We start from the raw sequence: 20,566 nt of genomic DNA, 5'->3' as shown, positions 1-20,566 counted from the left end.
TACCTAGGAGTGGAATTGCAGAGTCAGATGGTAACTCTCTGTTTAACATTTTGAGGAACTGCCAGACTGTTCTCAGAACTGATTGCTCCATTCGGCATCCCCAATAGTATATGAGTGTTCCAGGTTCTGTAATTCTCACTAATACTTGTTCTTATCTGCCTTTTTGATTGTAGCCATCCTAGTGGGTCTCAAGTGATATCTCTGTGATTTTTATTGTATTTCCTTGAAGGTTAATGATGTTGAGCATTTTTTCATGTGCTTATTGGCCATACATGTATCTTTTTTGCAAGAAAAAAAGTTTGTTCAGACATTTACCATTTTTAAATGGGATTATTTGCATTTTTATTGTTAAGTTGTAAAAATTCCTTATATATTCTGGGTAGAAGTCCTTTATGTATGATTTGTCAGAACCTTGGCCGGCGCCGCGGCTCACTAGGCTAATCCTCCACCTAGCGGCGCCAGCACACCGGGTTCTAGTTCCGGTCGGGGCGCCGGATTCTGTTCTGGTTGCCCCTCTTCCAGGCCAGCTCTCTGCCGATGGCCCGGGAGTGCAGTGGAGGATGGTCCAAGTGCTTGGGCCCTGCACCCCATGGGAGACCAGGAGAAGCACCTGGCTCCTGCCATGGGATCAGCGCGGTGCGCCGGCCACAGCGCGCCAGCCGTAGTGGCCATTGAAGGGTGAACCAACGGCAAAGAAAGACCTTTCTCTCTGTCTCTCTCTCTCAGTATCCACTCTGCCTGTCAAAAAAAAAAAAAAAAAAAAAAGAACCTCCCCTCCCCTCCCCCATTTTGTGAGTTATCTTTTACCTTTCTAGGTAGTGGTCTTTGAACAACAGAAGTTTTTCATTTTTTTAAAGATTTATTTTAAAAGATAAATTATAGAGAGAGGTAGAGAAACATAGAGAGAGGTCTTCCATCCTCTGGTTCACTCTCCAAATGGCCACAATGACCAGGGCTGGGCCAGCCTGAAACCAGGAGCCTGGAGCTTCTTCCAGGTCTCCCACATGGGTGCAGGGAGGGGCCCAAGGACTTGGACCTTCTTCTTCTTCTTCTTTTTTTTTTTTTTTTTTTTTTTTGACAGGCAGAATGGACAGTGAGAGAGGCAGAGAGAAAAGCAGGAGCTAGGTGAGCCAGGTGCTTCTCCTGGTCTCCTATGGGGTGCAGGGCCCAAGGACTTGGGCCATCCTCCACTGCCTTCCCGGGCCACAGCAGAGAGCTGGCCTGGAAGAGGGGCAACCGGGACAGAATCCAGAGCCCCGACCGGGACTAGAACCTGGTGTGCCGGCGCTGCTAGGTGGAGGATTAGCCTAGTGAGCCGCGGCGCCGGCCTTGGACCATCTTCTATTGCTTTCCCAGGCCATAGCAAGGAGCTGGATCAGAAGTGGAGCAGCTGGGACTAGAACCTGCGCCCATATGGGATGCTGGCATTGCAGGCTGGGGCTTTAACCTGCTGCACCACAGCTCTAGCCCCAAGTTTTTAATTTTGATGAAGTCTAATTTATCTTTCTTTTTTGCTGCGTTTTAGTTAGATAAAGAAGACACATGGCACACAACAAACACACACAAGAGAGTGCTTCAAAAATTTTGTGGAAATGGAATAAAAGATAAGTTTATTTTGGTAGAAAAAATTTTGAGATCCATATATAGGGATATTCATGGGAAATATATAGGAAAAAGTCACTGAATTTCAAAAGATTTTCTCCACAAAATAAACTTATCTTTTAATTTTATTTCCATGAGTTTTCTAAAATAGCCTGGAGCTCTATCTGGGTCTCCCACTTGGGTGGTAGTGACCCTGGTACCTGAGCCATCACCTGCTGTCTCCCAAGGTGTGCATTAGCAGGAAGCTGGGTAGGGATAGGAAGCATAGGCTGGAATGCAGGCACTCTGATATGAGATGCGTGTATCCCAAGTGGCAATTTCACCACTGTGCCACAAACCTGCCCCTACATTATCTTTTAATTACATTTTTCTATGAACTTTATGAACTCTTGTGGTTCTGTGTATGTATCTTCCTCACTAAATGTAAGCTGTGGAGGACAAAAATCTTTAAATTGATATAATGTCTTACGGTGCCTCACTGCTATGTTGTGCTTACTGTGAAAGTTTTAAATTAATAGAGCGATAAAACAATATAAGACTGTATATAATTAAATACTCAAGTGAATGTCGTAGCTAATCAGTACTGTTGAATTGCAGATAACAGTGATCATTGTTTTCCAGATTTATTATGCCTTCATTGCAAGAGAGTAATATGAATGGGCTTATACAGGGTGGTGAGAGCTGATCAAGGGGAAAGAACATTTTAGCTGGGCAGATCACACTAACTGGAATAAAGATCGATTTTGGTTTGTAGATAGGTGAGCAGGGTGGATAAATAGGTAGGAACATTATATTTTAGAGGCCTTAAATAAAAGTTGGAAAAGTTTACCCTTATTCCATTTGGCTTAGGGAATCATTGAAGTTTTCTGAGTTCCAAAGTTTTTGGGAAAATAGTGCTTTAAAATTTACTTAGTTATGGGGCCGGCGCCGTGGCGCACTAGGTTAATCCTCCACCTGCGGCACCAGCATCCCTTGTGGGCACTGGTTCTAGACCCAGTTGCTCCTTTTCTAGTCCAGCTCTCTGCTGTGGCCTGGGATAGCAGTAGAGAATGGCCCAGATGCTTGGGCCCCTGCATACTCATGGGGAACCAGGAGGGAACACCTGGCTCTTGGTTTCGGATTGGTGCAGCTCCAGCCATTGCGGCCATTTGGAGAGTGAACCAACGGAGGGAAGACCTTTCTATGTCTCTGTCTCTGTCTCTGTCTCTCTCTCTCTTTCTGTAACTCTACCTGTCAAATAAATAAGTAAAAAATCTTAAAAAAATTTACTTAGTTATAGCATTATGGACTGGAGGCAACTGGTTCTGTTACTGCAACATGACTTAAAAGGACATTAGTTCTTTCAGTCTTTTGACTTATCAGTTTTTTATTTGAGAAGTGGAGAGAGAAAGTGAGAGAGAGAGAGAGAGAGAGAGAGAGAGAGAGAGAGAAGCTCCCATCTGCTGGTTCACTCCTGAGTGCTCACAATGGGTGAGAGTGGTCCAGGGCTGGAGATGGCAGCTGACCGCACAATTCAGGTTTCCCACGTTAGTTGCAAGAACTCAATTATTTGAGCCATCACCACTGCATTCTAGGTTCTCTACTGACAGGAAGCTGGATTGAGGAGCTGGGGTTTGTAATCAACCCAGGTATTCTGATGAGGCATGTGACTGTAAACCACTAGGCTAAATGCCTGCTCCCCGTCAGTTCTTTAATTACACGGTTCTTTGTTTGATCATGAATACCTAACATGGTGCCTAGAACAAAGTTCGGCTATTATTCAGTGTCTGTGAATGTTTGAACGTGGAAATCCATGTCTGTATAGAGATGTTGGCAGTAGGAAAGGTCCATATTAGAGACATTTCAGAGGAAAAATCGAGATAATTTGTTTTCTAAGAGTATGAAGGGTGTCTAAGGTTGAAGGCGACATTAAAGTTTTAGCATGAGTTCCAATGTTAGCCAAGAAACAGGAAGTCATCTAGGGGAAAGGGGAGAGTCATCATTGTGTTTTTAGATTTGCTGAGTTTGGCATTGAAATGCCTAGTACATAGGGATTTAAGGGCTCAAATTAGAACTGAAGTCTGAATGTTTAATTTTGGATATCATTATGTAGATTATTGTTTCCACAGTAAAAATATTGGACTGATAAAGCTGTATTGTGTGCATGTGTGCAGAGGTGAGCACATGTACACAAATACACACACCTTCCTATACTACAAACCCACTTAGAGATTATTGATAAGCGAATCTGCTTGTTACTATTAGCAGAATAGTGAAGATGTTCTGGGGGGAGCAAAGGAAAAAAAGGGAACAAAAGGAGGAGCTAGAAAAAAATAGAGAGAGAAGAATTTATAACACAGATTTATCTATGTGACTTTGAAGTTTATCTTATGTTTCAAAAGCTTCCTCCTCCTAATGACAGGAGTGCTCTGTTGAGTGCTCATGGGGGACAGGCACAGTGCTTGGTGTGTATTTCTTTTTCTTCCCTCAATAAATCTATGACACAAAAGTTCTGTAGTACTCCCTTTCACTTAGGAAGAAACAAATCTAAAGAATTCAGAACTTGATAATTAGCAGGCAGTTCTTAGACAATAATGTTTTCTAAAAAATCATCAGCATGTGCTTTGGATGTGGCTGCTTGTTTCTCTTTGGGTGTTTATATTCATAGTGCATTAGCAGGTAAAGCTTTTCTTGGGTTACTTGGATATATTAATTTAAAAGAGAATGTCAATTCTTTTATTTAAGTATTAATCTTTCAGTAAATGTTTTTAACCTTTTTTTCTTAAACTAATATAAAATTTATTTAGGAAATTTTTCTGATGCATTCTTAAGCCCATTCATGCATTAACAAGAAAATATAAGGAGGGCCTGTGATTTTTCTTTTCTTTCAGGGGACATCATTTTCAATGCCCAGTACCCAGAGCTGCCCCCTGATTTTATCTTTGGAGAGGATGCTGAGTTCCTGCCAGACCCCTGTGCGCTGCACGTGAGTAGCACAGGCTTGTTTGAATGGTCTTCAGTTGTTGAAAACAAAATTTGCTTTTGACAACTGCTTAATGGATAAATTTGTTAAACATGTGATGTTTTTCTGCCCTTATTTTCTTTGATGTACTAAGAATTCTTCTGATGTATTAAGAATTGAACAAGAAATTTTTTATTAGACTTTTACTTTCAGACTCTTGAATTAATGAAAGTCTCTAACATATTGGTTGAGATGATTTTACTCCAGTTTACAGAGACATGTTGAAAACATTTTCTTTGTTTCAACTTCATATTTCTTGCCTGCAATCAATTTTCTAATGTTTACCAACACTTCATCATCAAGCTTGTTAGGAGAGTATTTCCTGGCTCTTCAAGAACTGTTTTACATAGAAGTAAAAGTGGCAAATTTGGCCTTGTCCCCACATTATCTCAGTATGATTATCAAATGAGTGAGCACTAGATTAAGTGTTCCTTATGAAGCAAGACCAGAATCTTTGTAGATGAAATAAAATGTTCCTGGAAGTAAAGCAGGAATACTTACCACTAGGGACGTGGGCGCTGGTACTTGTCCGAACACATGCGGTTTATTTAAAAGTTGTATGGTTTGCGTGGCTGCTAAAGAAAAACATGTGCCATTTTGTTTAAATGGTTCTGATCAGACAAAAAGACTTGTTTCTTTTCTTTCTTATATTGAGTTTACTGTGATATATGTGGTAAGAGATTTAATTATTGTTTAACACTCTATTTTTTTTTTAAAGATTTATTTATTTATTTGAAAGTCAGAGTTACAGAGAGAGGAGAGGCAGAGAAGAGAGAGAGAGAGGTCTTCCAAAATCTGGTTCACTCCTCAATTGGCTGCAATGGCCAGAGCTGTGCCGATCCAAAGCCAGGAGCCAGGAGCTTCTTCCGGGTTTCTCACGTGGGTGCAGGGGCCCAAGGACCTGGGCCATCTTCTACTGTTTTCCCAGGCCATAGCAGAGAGCTGGATTGGAAGTGGAGCAGCTGGGTCTCAAACCAGTGCCCATATGGGATGCTGGCACTTCAGGCCAGGGCGTTAACCCACTGTGCCACAACGCTGGCCCCCTAACGCTCTGTTCTTAGTTTTGCTTTTTGGAATTTTTTGTCTTGTTGCAGTTTTGTTTGGGGTTTGACCCCGAACCTCTCCTTTTTTAAAGGGGAAGTATTTACCCAGTTAAAGAACTAGCTTAAATTTTAGACCACAACTGTTAAAAATACTGTTAACAAGAGTAGAATAGGTTTGTTGTGAAGTTTGCAGTAATTGTACACAAGCTGTTGTTTTATTTAAATCTTAAATATTATAAGTTAAACATGACTCCTTCAGATGCCATGGGTTATCTCTTTACCCCTTCTTAAATCTGAGGTGATCTGAGGTGCTTACCTGGAGAAAATGAGGCAGAAGTGTCACTGTAGGCCTTTCTTATATTGAATTAGGCAGTGGAGGGTTGTGTACGTCAGACATTGAAGATGTGCTATAGGCTGAGTGCCCTAGGAATTTACAGAAAGCAACCAGAAAAAACTTTACAGTAGAAGTGAGATTTGTGGTCACTCTTGAAGAACGGCACAAAAGTGGGAAGGAAGTATGGCAGCATTCCTTGTTGCATAACACTAGCTCAAAGCCCCTTCTCTCAGCCATCCTCATTTCTGGTCTTCAATCTCTCCTTAGTCTATTGCACTGAACACATTGTCACTCCTTTCATCATTTCCTTCAGTGGCTCCTAGTCCTGCCTTAAATGTACTACCCAATCTTGTCCCAATTCACTGTTCTAACCCTTTCTAGCCCTTTCTTATATTAACTTACATTTCAAAAATCTGTCAATACTCTCTTCTGCAATATGCCCATACACACCAGAGCTTCTTCAAATTTGCTTACATCATTCCCTCACACAAGATGTTTAGCTTTTGAGTAAAGTTACCACAAATGTTTTTGAGAAATTAGCTGAAAAAGTACAGCCAGGAAGTCAAAGCACTGAACCTAAGAGAAAATTGCAAATCTAGGCAAACTCCTCTTCAGTGATAGTTAATCTAAGGTCTCAGGTGGCTTATCCAGGGCTTCTTCATGGACCAGTAAGCTGGGCAAGCCCAGATAAACAACTAGAGTGCACCCTCCACTAGCTAGGTTATGGCCATTAGTCCTAAAAGTTGTTGCTCAAGGGGCCGGTGGTGTGATGTAGTGGGCTGTGCCTCTGCCTGTGGCACCTGAGTCCCATATTGGTGTTGGTTTGTGTCCTGGCTGCTCCTCTTCTGATCTCGCTGCAGTCTATGGCCTGGGAAGGCAGTGGAAGATGGACGAAGTTCTTGGGCCCTTGTACTGGCATGACAGACCTGCAAGAAGCTCCTGGTTCCTGGTTTTGGATCAGCTCAGCTTTGGTCATTGTGTCCATCTAGGGAGTGAACCAGTGGATGGAAGACCTTTCTCTCTGTAACTCTACCTCTCAAATAAATAAATAAAATCTTAAAAAAAAAAAAAGTTGTGCTTGATTTTTACCTGGTTAAAACATTAGAATGGGGATAAATGAGAAGGCTTGATCCTTCTCAGACATTTCCCTCAGCTTATCTTGTCTGTGAAGGACTTTTTATTCAGCTGTTAGCAGGTTATGGTTTAGTTTTTGGTTTTAGTTCAAACCCCTGCCCTGCCACTTTTTTGAGGTACTCAGAGCACAGTCACTAATCACGTGACTACCCTACATATGGCTCTGAATGAAGGGGGATTATACAGTTCATCACCCATGGAGTGGAAGACAGAATGCCTGCAGTTGGATGAAGTACTGCTCATTGAGAAAGGAATGAATATGCACCATTGGTGTGTAGTCCAAAGTAGTCTGTGTGGCAAATAAAGAGTTCCTTTGAAGCTTTTGATCTGTCTTAAAATTTACATTTGATTCTATAATATACCTGTATTTTTAAACATAAATATTCAATATTTAAGAAAAATGGACTTTTCAATGTGGCCCAGTTTGAGAAATATAATTTTAGAGAATATATATGTGTGTGTATATATATATATATACTCTTTTATTTATTTATTTACACCACTCCTTTTGAAAAAAAAAAAAAGATTTGAGGTGGCTGAAATACAGGTGGCTGAAATATAGGCTAATAGAAATATTTGAGGTGTTCTAATCTATCAGATGAAGCTGCCCTTTCTAGGCCAGATTATTCATTCAGGGAGTTGAGTTCTGTTAAGGAACTTGATATTTTCAGATAAATGTCAAATGCTAGATAGATACCAGATCTAGAAGTGGCTAGCTCAGAGATACCAGAGAATCTTAAAAATCATTGAGAAAGCCACTTCAGTGGCCCAGTGGCTACCAAGTGTGACTATACATTAGGATAATTTTGGAAGCCTTTGAAAATGTGTATGTCTGGGCCTCCACTAAACTTAATGAATTAGATACTTTGGGGACCCCAAAGACTGGTAAATTCTCTGGTATTAGTTTATTTTTATGCATTAGGCTATAAATTGCTATTAGGAACCACTGATTGAATCATCTTTTACAGTACAGTCTCCTCCAACTGAAGGCCATGATATTATTTTCAGTGAGCTATCATTTTTCATTTTGAAGAGAGCTTTAATTTTTTAAAATAACGGCTTCATTGAGATATAATTTATTTACCATATAATTCACCTATGTAAAGTGTATAATTCCATGGTTTTTTGTGTGTTTGCAGAATTGTACAACTATCATCACAAATTTAGAACAGTCATCACCCTAAAAAGAAACCCTAACCCCCAACCATGCATTCTTTCTGGCTTTGCCTACTCTGGATATTTCATATAAATGAAATCATATATTATATGGATCTTTCCGACTGCTTTCACTTAGCATGATGTTTTCATATCGTATACATTGCTTTTATTTTTAATGCCAAGTAATATTTCATTGTCCATGCCTCATTTTATTTATCCACTTGTTACTTGATGGGCATTTGGGTTGTTTCCATTTTTTGGTTCTATAACTACTGCTGTTGTATGGACATATTTTTTTTTTCTTGGATATATCCTTAAGGAATTGAATTGCAGGTCCAAATGGTGACTCTACATTTCACTTTTTGAGAAACTACCAGACTGTTTTCAAAAGTGACTAAATCATTTGCATCCCCACCAGCAATACATAAGGATTCCGCTCTCTCTACATCCTTACCAACATTTGTTATCTGTCTTTTGATAGTAGCCTTTCTAGTGGGTGTGAAATGGTATGTTGTTGTGGTTTTGATTTGTGTTTCCCTGGTAGCTAATGATGTTGAACATCTTTTTGTGTGTTTATTAGCCATTTAGATATGTTCATTGGAGAAATGTCTATGTAGACCTTTTGCCCATTTTTAATTGGGTTATTTGATTCTTTGTTTTTGACTTCTAAGAGTTCTTTAAGTATTCTGGATATGAGTCCTTTATCAGATGTATGATTTGCCAAATTTTCTCTTATTCTGTGGGTTGTTTTTTTACTTTCTAGGTAAAGACATTTGAAAGACAAAAGTTTTTGGTGAAGTCTGCTTTATCTATTTTTATTGTTGTTGTTGCTTGTGCTTTAGTTTTATATCTAAGAAACTATTACCTAATACAATGTTGGGAAGATTTACTCTTATGTTTTCCTTGAAGAGTTTGATAGTTTATTTTTATTTATGGTGTGAGTTTTCTAAGTTGATAACCAGATATCTCAACATAATTTATTAGAAAGACTGCTTTTCCTTTATTGAGTTATCTTGGCATTCTTGTTAAGACTCAACTGAATATAAATGTGAGAGTTTATTTTCAGGCTCTCAATTCTATTTCCCTGACCTTATGTCTGTTATTCCAATTCTATAATGTCTTGACTACCATGGTTTATTATAAGTTTTAAAATTGGAAAATGTAAGTTTTTCCCAATTGAATCTTATTTTTTTTTCAGAATTTCTTCGGCTATTATGAGTCCCTTGCTTTTCTATATGAATCTTAGGATCAGCTTGTGAATTTCTGTGTAGAAGTCATCTAGGATTTTGTTAGGGCTTACATTGAATCTATAAATTTATTTAGAGATTATTGCTGTTTTAACAATATTTCTTCTTCTGAAAAAATATGTCCTTATTTAAGGCCTTCTTTGACCCCTTTGAATAATTATTTGTGGCCTTCCTTAATTTCTTTGAATAATATTTTTTAAAGATGTTTTAAATTTATTTTATTTGAGAGTTAGAGTTGCAGACAGTGAGAGGGAGAGACAGGGAGAAAGGTCTTCCTTCTGTTGGTTCACTCCCCAAATGGGCGCAACGGCCAGAGCTGCGCCGAGGCGAAGCTAGGAGCCAGGCGATTCTTCCTGGTCTCCCACATGGGTGCAGAGGCCCAAGGACTTGGGCCATCTTCTACTTTCCCAGGCTATAGCAGAGAGCTGGACTTGAAGTGGAGCAACTGGGACTAGAACCAGTGCCCATATAGGATGCCGGCCCCGCCAGCGGAGGATCAACCTTCTGCACCACAGCGCCAGCCCCATGAATAATATTTTTGTAGTTTTTAAATTATAAGTTTTGTACTGTTGCTCATTTATTCCTAAGAATGTTATTTTTTGATGCTATTGTAAATGGAATTCTTTCTCTCCTTTTAAAAATATTGATTTATTTGAAAGGCAGTGATGGGGGGTTTGAGAGGCAGAGAGAGAAGAGAGTGGAAAAGAGAGAGAGATATTTGATCTACTAGTTTACTCCCAGATGGTTGCAATGGCTGGGACTGGGCCAGGAAAAAGCCAAGAGCTTGGAACTCCGCCTTTGTCTCCCATGTGGGTGGCAGGGTCCCAAGATCTTGGGCTATCTTCTACCGATTTTCCAGGTTCATTATCAAGGAGTTGGACTGGAAGTGGAGCAGGCAGAACTTGAATTGGGACTCACATGGGATACCAGTGTCACAGGCAGCGACTTAAGCCACTGTGCCACTATGTCAGCCCCAGAATTATTTCTTAATATCATTTTTAGTTTTACATTATTACTATATAGAATCACAGTTTATTTGTGTACATTGTTCTTGTATCCAAAATCTTCTAACTTTAACTTTTCCTATAAAACTTTTCTTCTTAATTGGAGAAAAATCTCTTTATAGTTATTTATCTCTTCCTGTTTTTTTTTTTTGAGGTAAATCAATTTATTGAGATGTCTATATGAAATAGTGACATTGCTTTTTGTGTTTTTGAGTTCATAAACTGAGTTTAGAATAGTTCCTAAGATAGAAATGGAAGCAGCATTGCAGTAAGCTTGTATTATTTCGCAGATCTACTTTTAAGGTAAGTCATCATACATTCTAGTAGATTTGTTAAGAATTTGCTCTATTGCTTCCTGTTATATATTCTAGTAATACAACCATCAAACCATTTAACTTTACATTAATTAATATTATGACTTAGGTCCTGGGCAGTGGACCTATATACTTTAGATGTATTTCTGGCTAGTCAGGCAGATAGATGCACAGTTTTTATTTGATAGCATGAAAAGATGAGCCATTTACAACATAGATTATGTAGCAGAGAAGTGGTTAATTTGGTTTTGGGAAAATCATCTTGATAATCGGAATTCAGAAGTATTTTTGGGGGACACTTAGAGTTGATTCTTGATTTGAGAGGTTGTTATTTCTAGAGCTTTTTGTTGTTAGCACTTTTTCTCAGAGCCTCAAATCCTAAGCATTTGCTGATTAAAGAACCATTCTTGCAGTGCAGTTTATCAGTAGCTATTCTTTTACTGTGTTCTATTCTATCTGTTCATCATACTGTTTCATGTGCCATTTCATGTGTGTTAACTTACAGGCACCCTCTTTTGCTAATGAAAAAGGAAGAGAGTCAAGAAAAGCCAAATTGAGGAAAATCTTACCCATTGGTATTTATTGGTTGCACACTATGTATTCAACAGTGTGTAATATGGAACTGTATCTCAAGGAGGTTGAATATCAGGAAGGAAAGGCAGACACATGAAAACAAATAGATGTTGGTAGTACAGAATTAAATGTTGCAATACCTAATATAAAGGAGTGCTTTGGGATAGTTTAAGTAGTGTTTTTATAAACATTGTATAATGTGAGATGAAAAGATGATCAATAAAGAAGACAGAGGCTCTATTATAAATGAGAAAGGAATATTATTGTAGGTTGGAATTGTGGGATTAAAGTCATAAAGGAGTTGGAACTTGTGCTGGGTACCCTCACTGCTGGATCAATGTCACCTGATTGCTTCTCTAACCTTCTGTTCTGTTCTGTTCTGTTCTGTGCTCACTCTCCAGCAAAACAGGCCTTTCCATCTGCTGTTCTCCATTTTCACTCACTCTGCCTGTAACTCTTCCCCTGGTTGGTTGGTTTGTTTCTTTTTTTTTTTTTTTAAGATTTATTTATTTGAAAGGCAGAGCCACAGAGAGGCAGAGAGAGGGAGAGGAAGAGGAAGGCGGAGGGGGAGGGGGAGGAGGAGGGGGGAGAGGGAGGTCTTCCATCCACTGGTTCACTCCCAAAATGGCTGCAGTGGCCGGAACCGGGCTGATTCGAAGTCAGGAACCAGGAGCTTCTTCCAGGTCTCCCTCACAGGTGCAGGGGCCCCAAGTCCTTGGGCCATTCTCTGCTGATTTCCCAGAGAGCTGACTAGGAAGTGGAGCAGCTGGTACCTATATGGGATGCCTGCACTGCAGGTGGCAGCTTTATCCACTAGGCCACAGCGCTGGCCCCTCCCACTTCCCCCCAGTTTCTGAGTGGCTTGCTCCCCTCCTTGGATGACATTCTATGAGAGATTCCCTAAAAACAAATAGCAACAGCTTCCCTTGTACTCTCTACTCTTTACCTTGCTCTCTTTTCTTCATTGCACGTATCCCCATTTGATAATTTCCCATTGATTTTTGTTTGGTGTCTGTCTCTGCTAGGATGACCAGCCACCCTGATTTACCTGAGACTGAGGGATTTTTGTGGTACGTGGGATGTTTAATACAAAGACAGCAACAACAACAACAACTGAACAAAAATCCATGCCATCTCAGGCAGACTGGGATAGTGGGTTATCATTGTCCTTTGCTGGAGTGGAAGCTTCAGTAGAATTTGCAATCAGTTTACTGAGTACTAGTGCCTAGAAGAGTATTTGGTGTGTAGAACATGCTTATCAGAGGAGCAGGTTTCCTTTAAAGTATTATAGTACTTCAGGAACTTGCAGATTTTCAAGACTAAAATTGCTTTAGATTAAAATTTCAAAATAATAGAAAAAATTAGTTTTATAGAAACTTAGTGGAGAAAACTGTCAACAGAACCTCTAAAGCTATTTTTCAGCCTGTGTTTTGCAATACCCTGTGGTATGTTCAGCTATCTCAAAGGGCATTGTGAAATTCTTTTCCCCAAAGTACTAATGGTAATTCACTGCAATTTAAAATAAAGTTGGACAAAGGAGGAAGATATATTATAAATTTAAATGAGAAAAGTATGTTTTATATTTTTGAAACCACTTGCATGAGCCATCACTACTGCCTTCCAAGAGGTCATAGGGGTCATAGCTGGGGATTTGAATCCAGGTCCTGTGATGTAGGATGTGGTATCTAAATGTTTGCTCTAAGACACCTTTTGAGTGTTTTGACAAGTTCCCATCCCCTCCCTGCATACATAAAATATATGCTAAGAAGGCACTGAGCTGAATAGGACTGTATGTCACACAATACAAAAATGCCATCCAGATGTATGGTGTACCTACTTCCAAGTGCCTAGACTGCAACACATTTTAAAATAGAATGCTATTTTTACTTTTCAAATGTCTATTTAATGTCTCATTTGAGACTCAAGACTCATCTTTAGCCTCAAGTTGGGCATAGTGCTCAAGACAGATAAGTAAGCAGAATTGCAACAAAGGTGATAACTGTAGGATAAGAGGTATATTCACGGGTATTTTCGGGATGTAGAGAGGAACACTTGACCAGATCCATGTATGTGTAGTCAGTGCCAGGAACTTAGAAATATTTTATTTGATTATTTGTAAGTATATATTTTAATGTAACCATTATTGATGAGTGACATACATACTCTATCATGTATGAATCTTAAGTGTTGCTGAATTTCTGGGAAAGTAAACCTATGTTGCTAGCACCTAGATAAAGAAGCAATGTTTCCAGCATCCCAGAACCCACTCATGTCCCATTCTGTCACTATGACCACCTTTTGTAGGAGGAGTAAATGCTATGCTGACTTACATCACCACTATTAATTTTGCCTCTTTTTGTTCTTCAGTCAAATCATATCAACCCATATGAACTTGTGTGTGTGGGTTCTGTCCCTCAACATTTGTGAACTTCTCCCATATAATTTTTTGATAGTTGTTATTCCTGCTCATTGCAGATAGTATTCCAGTTTATCCATTCTAATATTGATTGACAGTTGGATTCTTTTCATGTTTTTGCTGTTGTGAATAATGCTGTCATCTTTTTTGTACATACCTCATTGATTATTTGTAGGTATTCCTGAAGAGTTAATTTGCTGGGTCACATGGCATAGGAAGATAGATCAATTTGAGGTCCCTCAACTTTATTAGTTTATCAGTCAGGGCCCAGTGAAGAGACAGAAAACCATACAAGTGATTTAAATAGGGAAAATACAATATGGAGAATTATTAACTACTTAAAAGAGTAAAAGAACTCTAAAGAATACAAGAGTAGCAGCTATAAAGACTAGCTACCTTGGGCCAGCGCTGTGGCTCAATAGGCTAATCCTCCACCTGCGGCACCGGCACACCGGGTTCTAGTCCCGGTCAGGGCGCCGGATTCTGTCCCGGTTGCTCCTCTTCCAGTCCAGCTCTCTGCTGTGGCCTGGGAGTGCAGTGGAGGATGGCCCAAGTGCTTGGGCCCTGCACCCGCAAGGGAGACCAGGAGAAGCACCTGGCTCCTGGCTTCAGAACAGTGTGGTGCGCCAGCCGCAGCGGCTATTGGAGGGTGAACCAATGGTAAAGGAAGACCTTTCTTCCTGTCTCTCTCTCTCACTGTCCACTCTGCCTGTCAGAAATAAATAAATAAATAAACTAGCTACTTTGGATCAAAGGAAAAGTAACAAAGAAAGAAGAAACTTGGAAGATCGTTCCTACAATTCCCCACCATGCTTCCCTACCGCAAAGGCTGATGCCCACCTTCTTATTGGAGAGAGTATGACTGCAGCCCACTGGAATATGGAGACTTTGGGCATGCTGCAGGCTGGACTGGTGCTGGTGGCCCACTGGGTGCTGGTAGACATGGGCTAGACATAGGCTGGGTACAGTGAATCAGGCTAGAGGTGAGCACTGCTGGGTCTTCACAGCATAGGAGCGAGAAGCAAAGTACACCAGAGCCAGGAGACAGGAAGTTCCGCCCTCAGCTATGTCTTGTACTGTCTTCCATCACTCTATTGAGCAGCTGAACATTGCATCAGCTGGCCAAGGAGAAAGGTTTGCTGGGCCCATCCACAGTTTCACAAACAGGATAAAGAAGGGTGGATTTGGGAGAGGAAAGGCAATTAACGAATCAGTAGCACAACTAGATAATGCCAAACTTCTCTTCCAGTTTATTATTTTCTGCTGTTAAACCCATTTAATGAGTTGCTTACTTTGTGTAATGATTCTTCACTTCTAGCATCCTGTTTTAGTCTTTTCTACGATTTCAGTTCTCTTGTAAGTTTTGGTAGCCTTTTTGTTTATATTCTACATAGTTTCCTCTGTTTTCTTGCACATGTTAATCATATTCATTTTCAAGTCCTTGGAAGTTAGTTCTAATATCTGGAATATCCTTGGGTCTGTTTGCTTTGCCTGCTTTTTTCTTGGTTATCAGTCGTGTGGCTCTGTATTTGGTGTTTGTCATAGCTTTAAGTGAATATCAGATAGTCCAGTTAAAAAATAGAAGAGGCTCCAGACGATGCTGTGTCCTTCCAGATGGAGGGCTTGTTGTCCCCTCTGATATACAGATAGGAGGGCCACTTTAGTCCAGGCAGAGACTTTGCTGAATCGGGACTGACCTATTTATAACTTTGGTATGAGTCTCTCTACTTCTGGGTAACCCCTGTTCCTGAAGTAGAGTTCTTCAGGGTTAAATCTGTGAGCCTGGAGCTGTCAATGTCCCACCCAATTCTAAGTGTCTTGGCTCATAACATATTTTAAAATAGAATTCTATGTCATTTGTCAAATATTTAAACACATAAACAGTGTGGATCTTTTCCCTCATGGAATCCAAATGATAGACTTTGTCCTGCAAGACTGCTGATAACTCTGCTTTTCAGAGGCCTTTTCTTAATTTTTCACTCCTTGCCCTGGGCTGTGCCAGAATACATCTGTCTGGGGGGAACTAGTGGCTTATTTGAGGTTTCTGCCAGAAGTTCCCGTGGTTCTTCTGAGCCTCAGGAGTAGCTCTGTGCCCATGCATAGGCTAGAGTCTCAGCTTTCCTCCTGTGCTGGGGTTTGCAAATGTCCTTGTGGCTAAAACCCCCGCAGGAGTCAGCTCCTTAGTTTGAGGGTCTCTCTTTTCTGGACGTGCTGCCTCTCCAGTTCTCATTTGCTACAGATAACAAATGCCTTCAATAAATATCTCTGTTTTTCCTGGCTTTCTAGTTGTTCCTGCTGGGAATACTTGGTCTGTGCAAAGCTACCGCATCCCACCTGGAAGCATAAATCAGTTGCATTGTGATTTGAGAACATGCAGCTTTACTCTTTACAAACATATGAAATTTTATTGTACTACAAAATACCATGTATCTTGTTGGTAAAAATACAGACTAGGGGCTAGTGGCATAGCAGGTAAAGCCATTGCCTGTGATGCTGGCATCCCCTACGGGTGCCAGTTTAAGTCCTGGCTGTTCCACTTCCAACCCAGCTTCCTGCAAACGCACCTGGGAAAGGCAGCAGAGGATGGCCCAGGAGTCTGGGCACTTGCACCCTTGTGGGAAACCTGGAGGAAGCTCCTGACTCCTGGCTTTAGACTGGCCCAACTCTGACTGTTACAGCCATTTGGGGAGTGAACCAGCGGATGGAAGATTCTCTCTCTCTCTCTCTGTAACTCTGCCTTTCGAATGTATAAATAAGTCTTTAAAATATACTTAATCAAGCTCAATAATTATTAAATGTTTGATTTTAACAAAATCTCATTAACAATAATTAATAAAAGTTAATAAAGTGTTCCACATAGTACATTTCTCCCTTTATTATGAAAACAGAGATTCCAAGTCCCCGTAAGTCTTCCTGCTATAGAATAAGAACACTATTTAGCGATGGATTATTTGTCATCTCTGGTTCTTTGAAGTAGAAAGCAGCTTGTAATGAAAAGCTGTATCCATAAATGACTCAAATGAATGTGAGAAAGATACTAGAAATTTTGATGGCAAGATAGCTTAGAAGCTGAGGAATTAAAAACTTGTATTTCTATAATCATCAATATTAACTTATCAGTCATGGAAACATTTCATTTAGATGTGAAGAAAGTCGATATTGACATTTTTAAAAAATGAACTTCCTAAAGGGAGATAGTAGAAAGCTCCTGGTTTGAAAATCATGCTTTGTGATTTTGTTTATTTTTTCAAAGATGTTGCTACTATAGCCAGTGGTGGACTAAGGAGTACGACTATATACACATAGATGCATCCATATAGTTTTGAAGCATGTGTTATAAATCAGGCTTTAGAAGCATAGTTTTAGAAAACAGGATATCTTGAAATTACAAATAAGGTACATTTAAAATGTTCACTCTCATAAAGCAAATGAAAAAAAAAAGGCAAACCAAATTGTTTTTTGAAATCCAATGGCAAATATAACATTTAGCAGATGTTGCCAGTTTTGACTTACTCCACTGAATTTGTAAAAATGTTTTTGGGAAAATGAGGTATTGAATTGAGTGGAAATCATTGCAGTTTCGGGATATATTCATTGTATCTCAGGCATGGAAAGCCAAGACAATATGGCAAAAATGACCTAAATGAAAGATCTCTGTGAGTGAAATCTTGGTGGAAAGAAGGGGCCATCAAAGAAGGAGGTACCTTTCTCTGAAGGGAGGAGAGAACTTCCACTTTGACTATGGCCCTGTCTAAATACTGACAGAGTTTGTGAACTCAACAGGCTTCCATAGCCTTGGCAGCTCATGACAAGAACCTCCTGTGATTACTGACGTCATAAGTAAGAGTGTCAGTTGTTAAATCAACAACAGGAGTCACTGTGCACTTTCTCCCCATGTAGGACTTCTGTCCTTAAGGTGTTGCACTATGGGAATTAATGGTAAAACCAATCTTCAAACAGTACTTTATACTTTGTGTGTCTGTGTGGGTGCAAACTGTTGAAATCTTTACTCAGCATAGAGTTGATCTTCTGTATATAATTAAAAATGAATCTTAATAAAGAATGGGATGGGAGAGGGAGTAGGAGATGGGATGGGTTGTGGGTGGGAGGGTGGTTATGGGGGGAAGGACAGCTATAATCCAAAAGTCATACTTTTGAAATTTATATATATTAAGTAAAAGTTTTCTATTATAAAAAGAATATATTCATCCAGAAGAGTTATTTACTGGTCAGTTTTGAAGATTACCCATTGGATCAGTGGATCCTTTCATTTCTCATCCTCTAGCACCTCCTCTCCTCTCTACTACTCCTGTCAAAGAATTGAATTTTTAAATTAGAATAATGTGTTTTAATTGTTAATAACATAAAATACAGATAACTTTCAAGAAAAACAAACTTGTAATTCCATATAATTTATTTTTTATTATTTTTTTTTAAATTTTTTTGACAGGCAGAGTGGACAGTGAGAGAGAGAGACAGAGAGAAAGGTCTTCCTTTGCCGTTGGTTCACCCTCCAATGGCCGGCGCGGCCGGCGCGCTGCGGCCAGCGCACCGCGCTGATCCGATGGCAGGAGCCAGGTACTTATCCTCGTCTCTCATGGGTTGCAGGGCCCAAGCACTTGGGCCATCCTCCACTGCACTCCCGGGCCACAGCAGAGAGTTGGCCTGGAAGAGGGGCAACCGGGATAGAATCCGGCGCCCCGACCGGGACTAGAACCCGGTGTGCCGGCACTGCAAGGCAGAGGATTAGCCTAGTGAGCTGCGGCGCTGGCCTAATTCCATATAATTTAAAGATATTGACATTTTAGGGCATTTCTTATTTATTTATTTATTTTTTAAGTTATTTAAGTTTTATGTATTTCATACGTACAGATTTAGGAATATAGTGATACTTGCCCCTGACCCGTCTTCCTGCTCATGCTGCAACCCTTCCTCCTTCTCCCTCTCACATTCCCACTCTAAATTTTTTTTAAAGATTTATTTATTTTATTTGAAAGGCAGAGTTACAGAGAGGCAGAGGCAGAGACAGACAGAGGTCTTCCATCCTCTGGTTCACTCCCTAAATGGCTGCAATGGCTGGAGCAGAGCTGATGCAAAGCCAGGAGCCAGGAGCTTCTTCCAGGTCTTCCATGGGGGTATAGGGGCCCAAGGACTTGGGCCATCTCCTACTGCTTTCCCAGGCCATAGCAGAGCGCTGGATTGGAAGTGGAGCAGCTGGGACTTGAACCGGCACAGATGTGGGATGCTGGCATGGCAGGTGGTGACTTTATCCACTTACACCACAGCACCAGCCCCTCTTAATTTTCTTTCTTTCTTTCTTTCTTTTTCTTTTTCTTTTCTTTTCTTTTCTTTCTTTCTTTTTCTTTTATTTTCTTTCTTTCTTTTTCTTTTTCTTTTTCTTTTCTTTTATTTATTTATTTTTTTATTTTATTTTTTTTTTGACAGGCAGAGTGGACAGTGAGAGGGAGAGACAGAGAGAAAGGTCTTCCTTTGCCGTTGGTTCACCCTCCAATGGCCGCTGCGGCTGGCGCGCTACGCCCGGTGTACCGCGCTGATCTGAAGGCAGGAGCCAGGTGCTTCTCCTGGTCTCCCTTGCGGGTGCAGGGCCCAAGAACTTGGGCCATCCTCCACTGCACTCCTGAGCCATAGCAGAGAACTGGCCTGGAAGAGGGGCAACCGGGACAGAATCCGGCGCCCCAACCGGGACTAGAACCCAGTGTGCTGGCGCCGCAAGGTGGAGGATTAGCCTGTTGAGCCACAGTGCTGGCCAGCCCCTCTTAATTTTCACAAAGATCTATTTTCATTTTACTTCATGATTGTATAGTTAACCCTGCACTAAGTATAATAGTTCAACAAATAGTATGAAGAAAGAAAATGAACAAACAGAAACACTATTCCTCAGTGGAAGAGAAAAGGGCTGTAAGCAATCATCAAATCTCAACTTGTCTATTTCACTCTAATACATTACATTTCAGGTACTCTATTAGTTACCTCGGATCAGGGAAAACATATGATATCTGTCTTTTTGGGACTGGCGTATTTCACTAAGTATAATGGTTTCCAATTGCATCCATCTTGTTGCAAAAAACAGGATTTCATTTTTGTTTTCTACAGCTGAGTAGTACTCTATAGTGTATATATACCATAATTTCTTTGTCCAGTCAACAGTTGATGGCCATATGGGTTGATTCCATATCTTAACTATTGTGACTTGTGCTTCAGTGAACACGGGGGTAATTCTTTCAGATGCTGATTTCTTTTGGTTTGGGTGAATTCCCAGGAGTGGGATGGCTGGATCATATGGTAGATCTATATTCAAATTTCTGAGGTATCTCTATACTGTCTTCCACAGTGGCTGCACCGGTTTACATTCCCACCAACAGTGGACCAGCGTACCTTTTCCCCCTCATCCTTGCCAGCATTTGTTGTTTGTTGATGTCTGTACTAGAGACATTCTAACTGGAGTGAGGTGAAGCCTCATTGTGATTTTGATTTGCATTTCCCTGATGACTGGTGATCCCTGAGCGTTTTCTGAAGTGTCTGTTGGCCATTTGAATTTCCTGTCTTGAAAAATGTCTGTTCAAGTCCTTTGCCCATTTCTTTTTTTAAAATATTTATTTGAAAGGCAGAGTTACAGAGAGGCAGAGGCAGAGAGAGAAAGAGAGAGGTGTTCCGTTCACTGGTTCACTCCCCAAATGGCCGGCAATGGCCGGAGCTGGGCTAATCCAAAGCCAGGAACG

The 20,566-nt window shown here is 40.4% G+C and overlaps 1 protein-coding gene across 3 annotated transcripts in view; it reads left to right on the top strand.

Annotated features, from left to right (window-relative positions):
* Positions 1-20,566, top strand: part of BABAM2 (BRISC and BRCA1 A complex member 2) — a 502,023-nt gene that overhangs the window by 107,930 nt on the left and 373,527 nt on the right. For all 3 annotated transcript variants that reach the window (XM_002709945.5, XM_051843055.2, XM_017340849.3), the window contains exon 4: positions 4,473-4,567. In XM_002709945.5, the coding sequence (XP_002709991.1) occupies positions 4,473-4,567 (95 nt within the window). The remainder of the gene's footprint in view (positions 1-4,472; positions 4,568-20,566) is intronic.

This window comes from Oryctolagus cuniculus, chromosome 2 (assembly GCF_964237555.1).
Source record: "Oryctolagus cuniculus chromosome 2, mOryCun1.1, whole genome shotgun sequence".
NCBI lineage: Eukaryota > Metazoa > Chordata > Mammalia > Lagomorpha > Leporidae > Oryctolagus > Oryctolagus cuniculus.
Note: the sequence above shows the minus strand (reverse complement) of the source record. Positions and strands in the feature narration are given on the sequence as shown.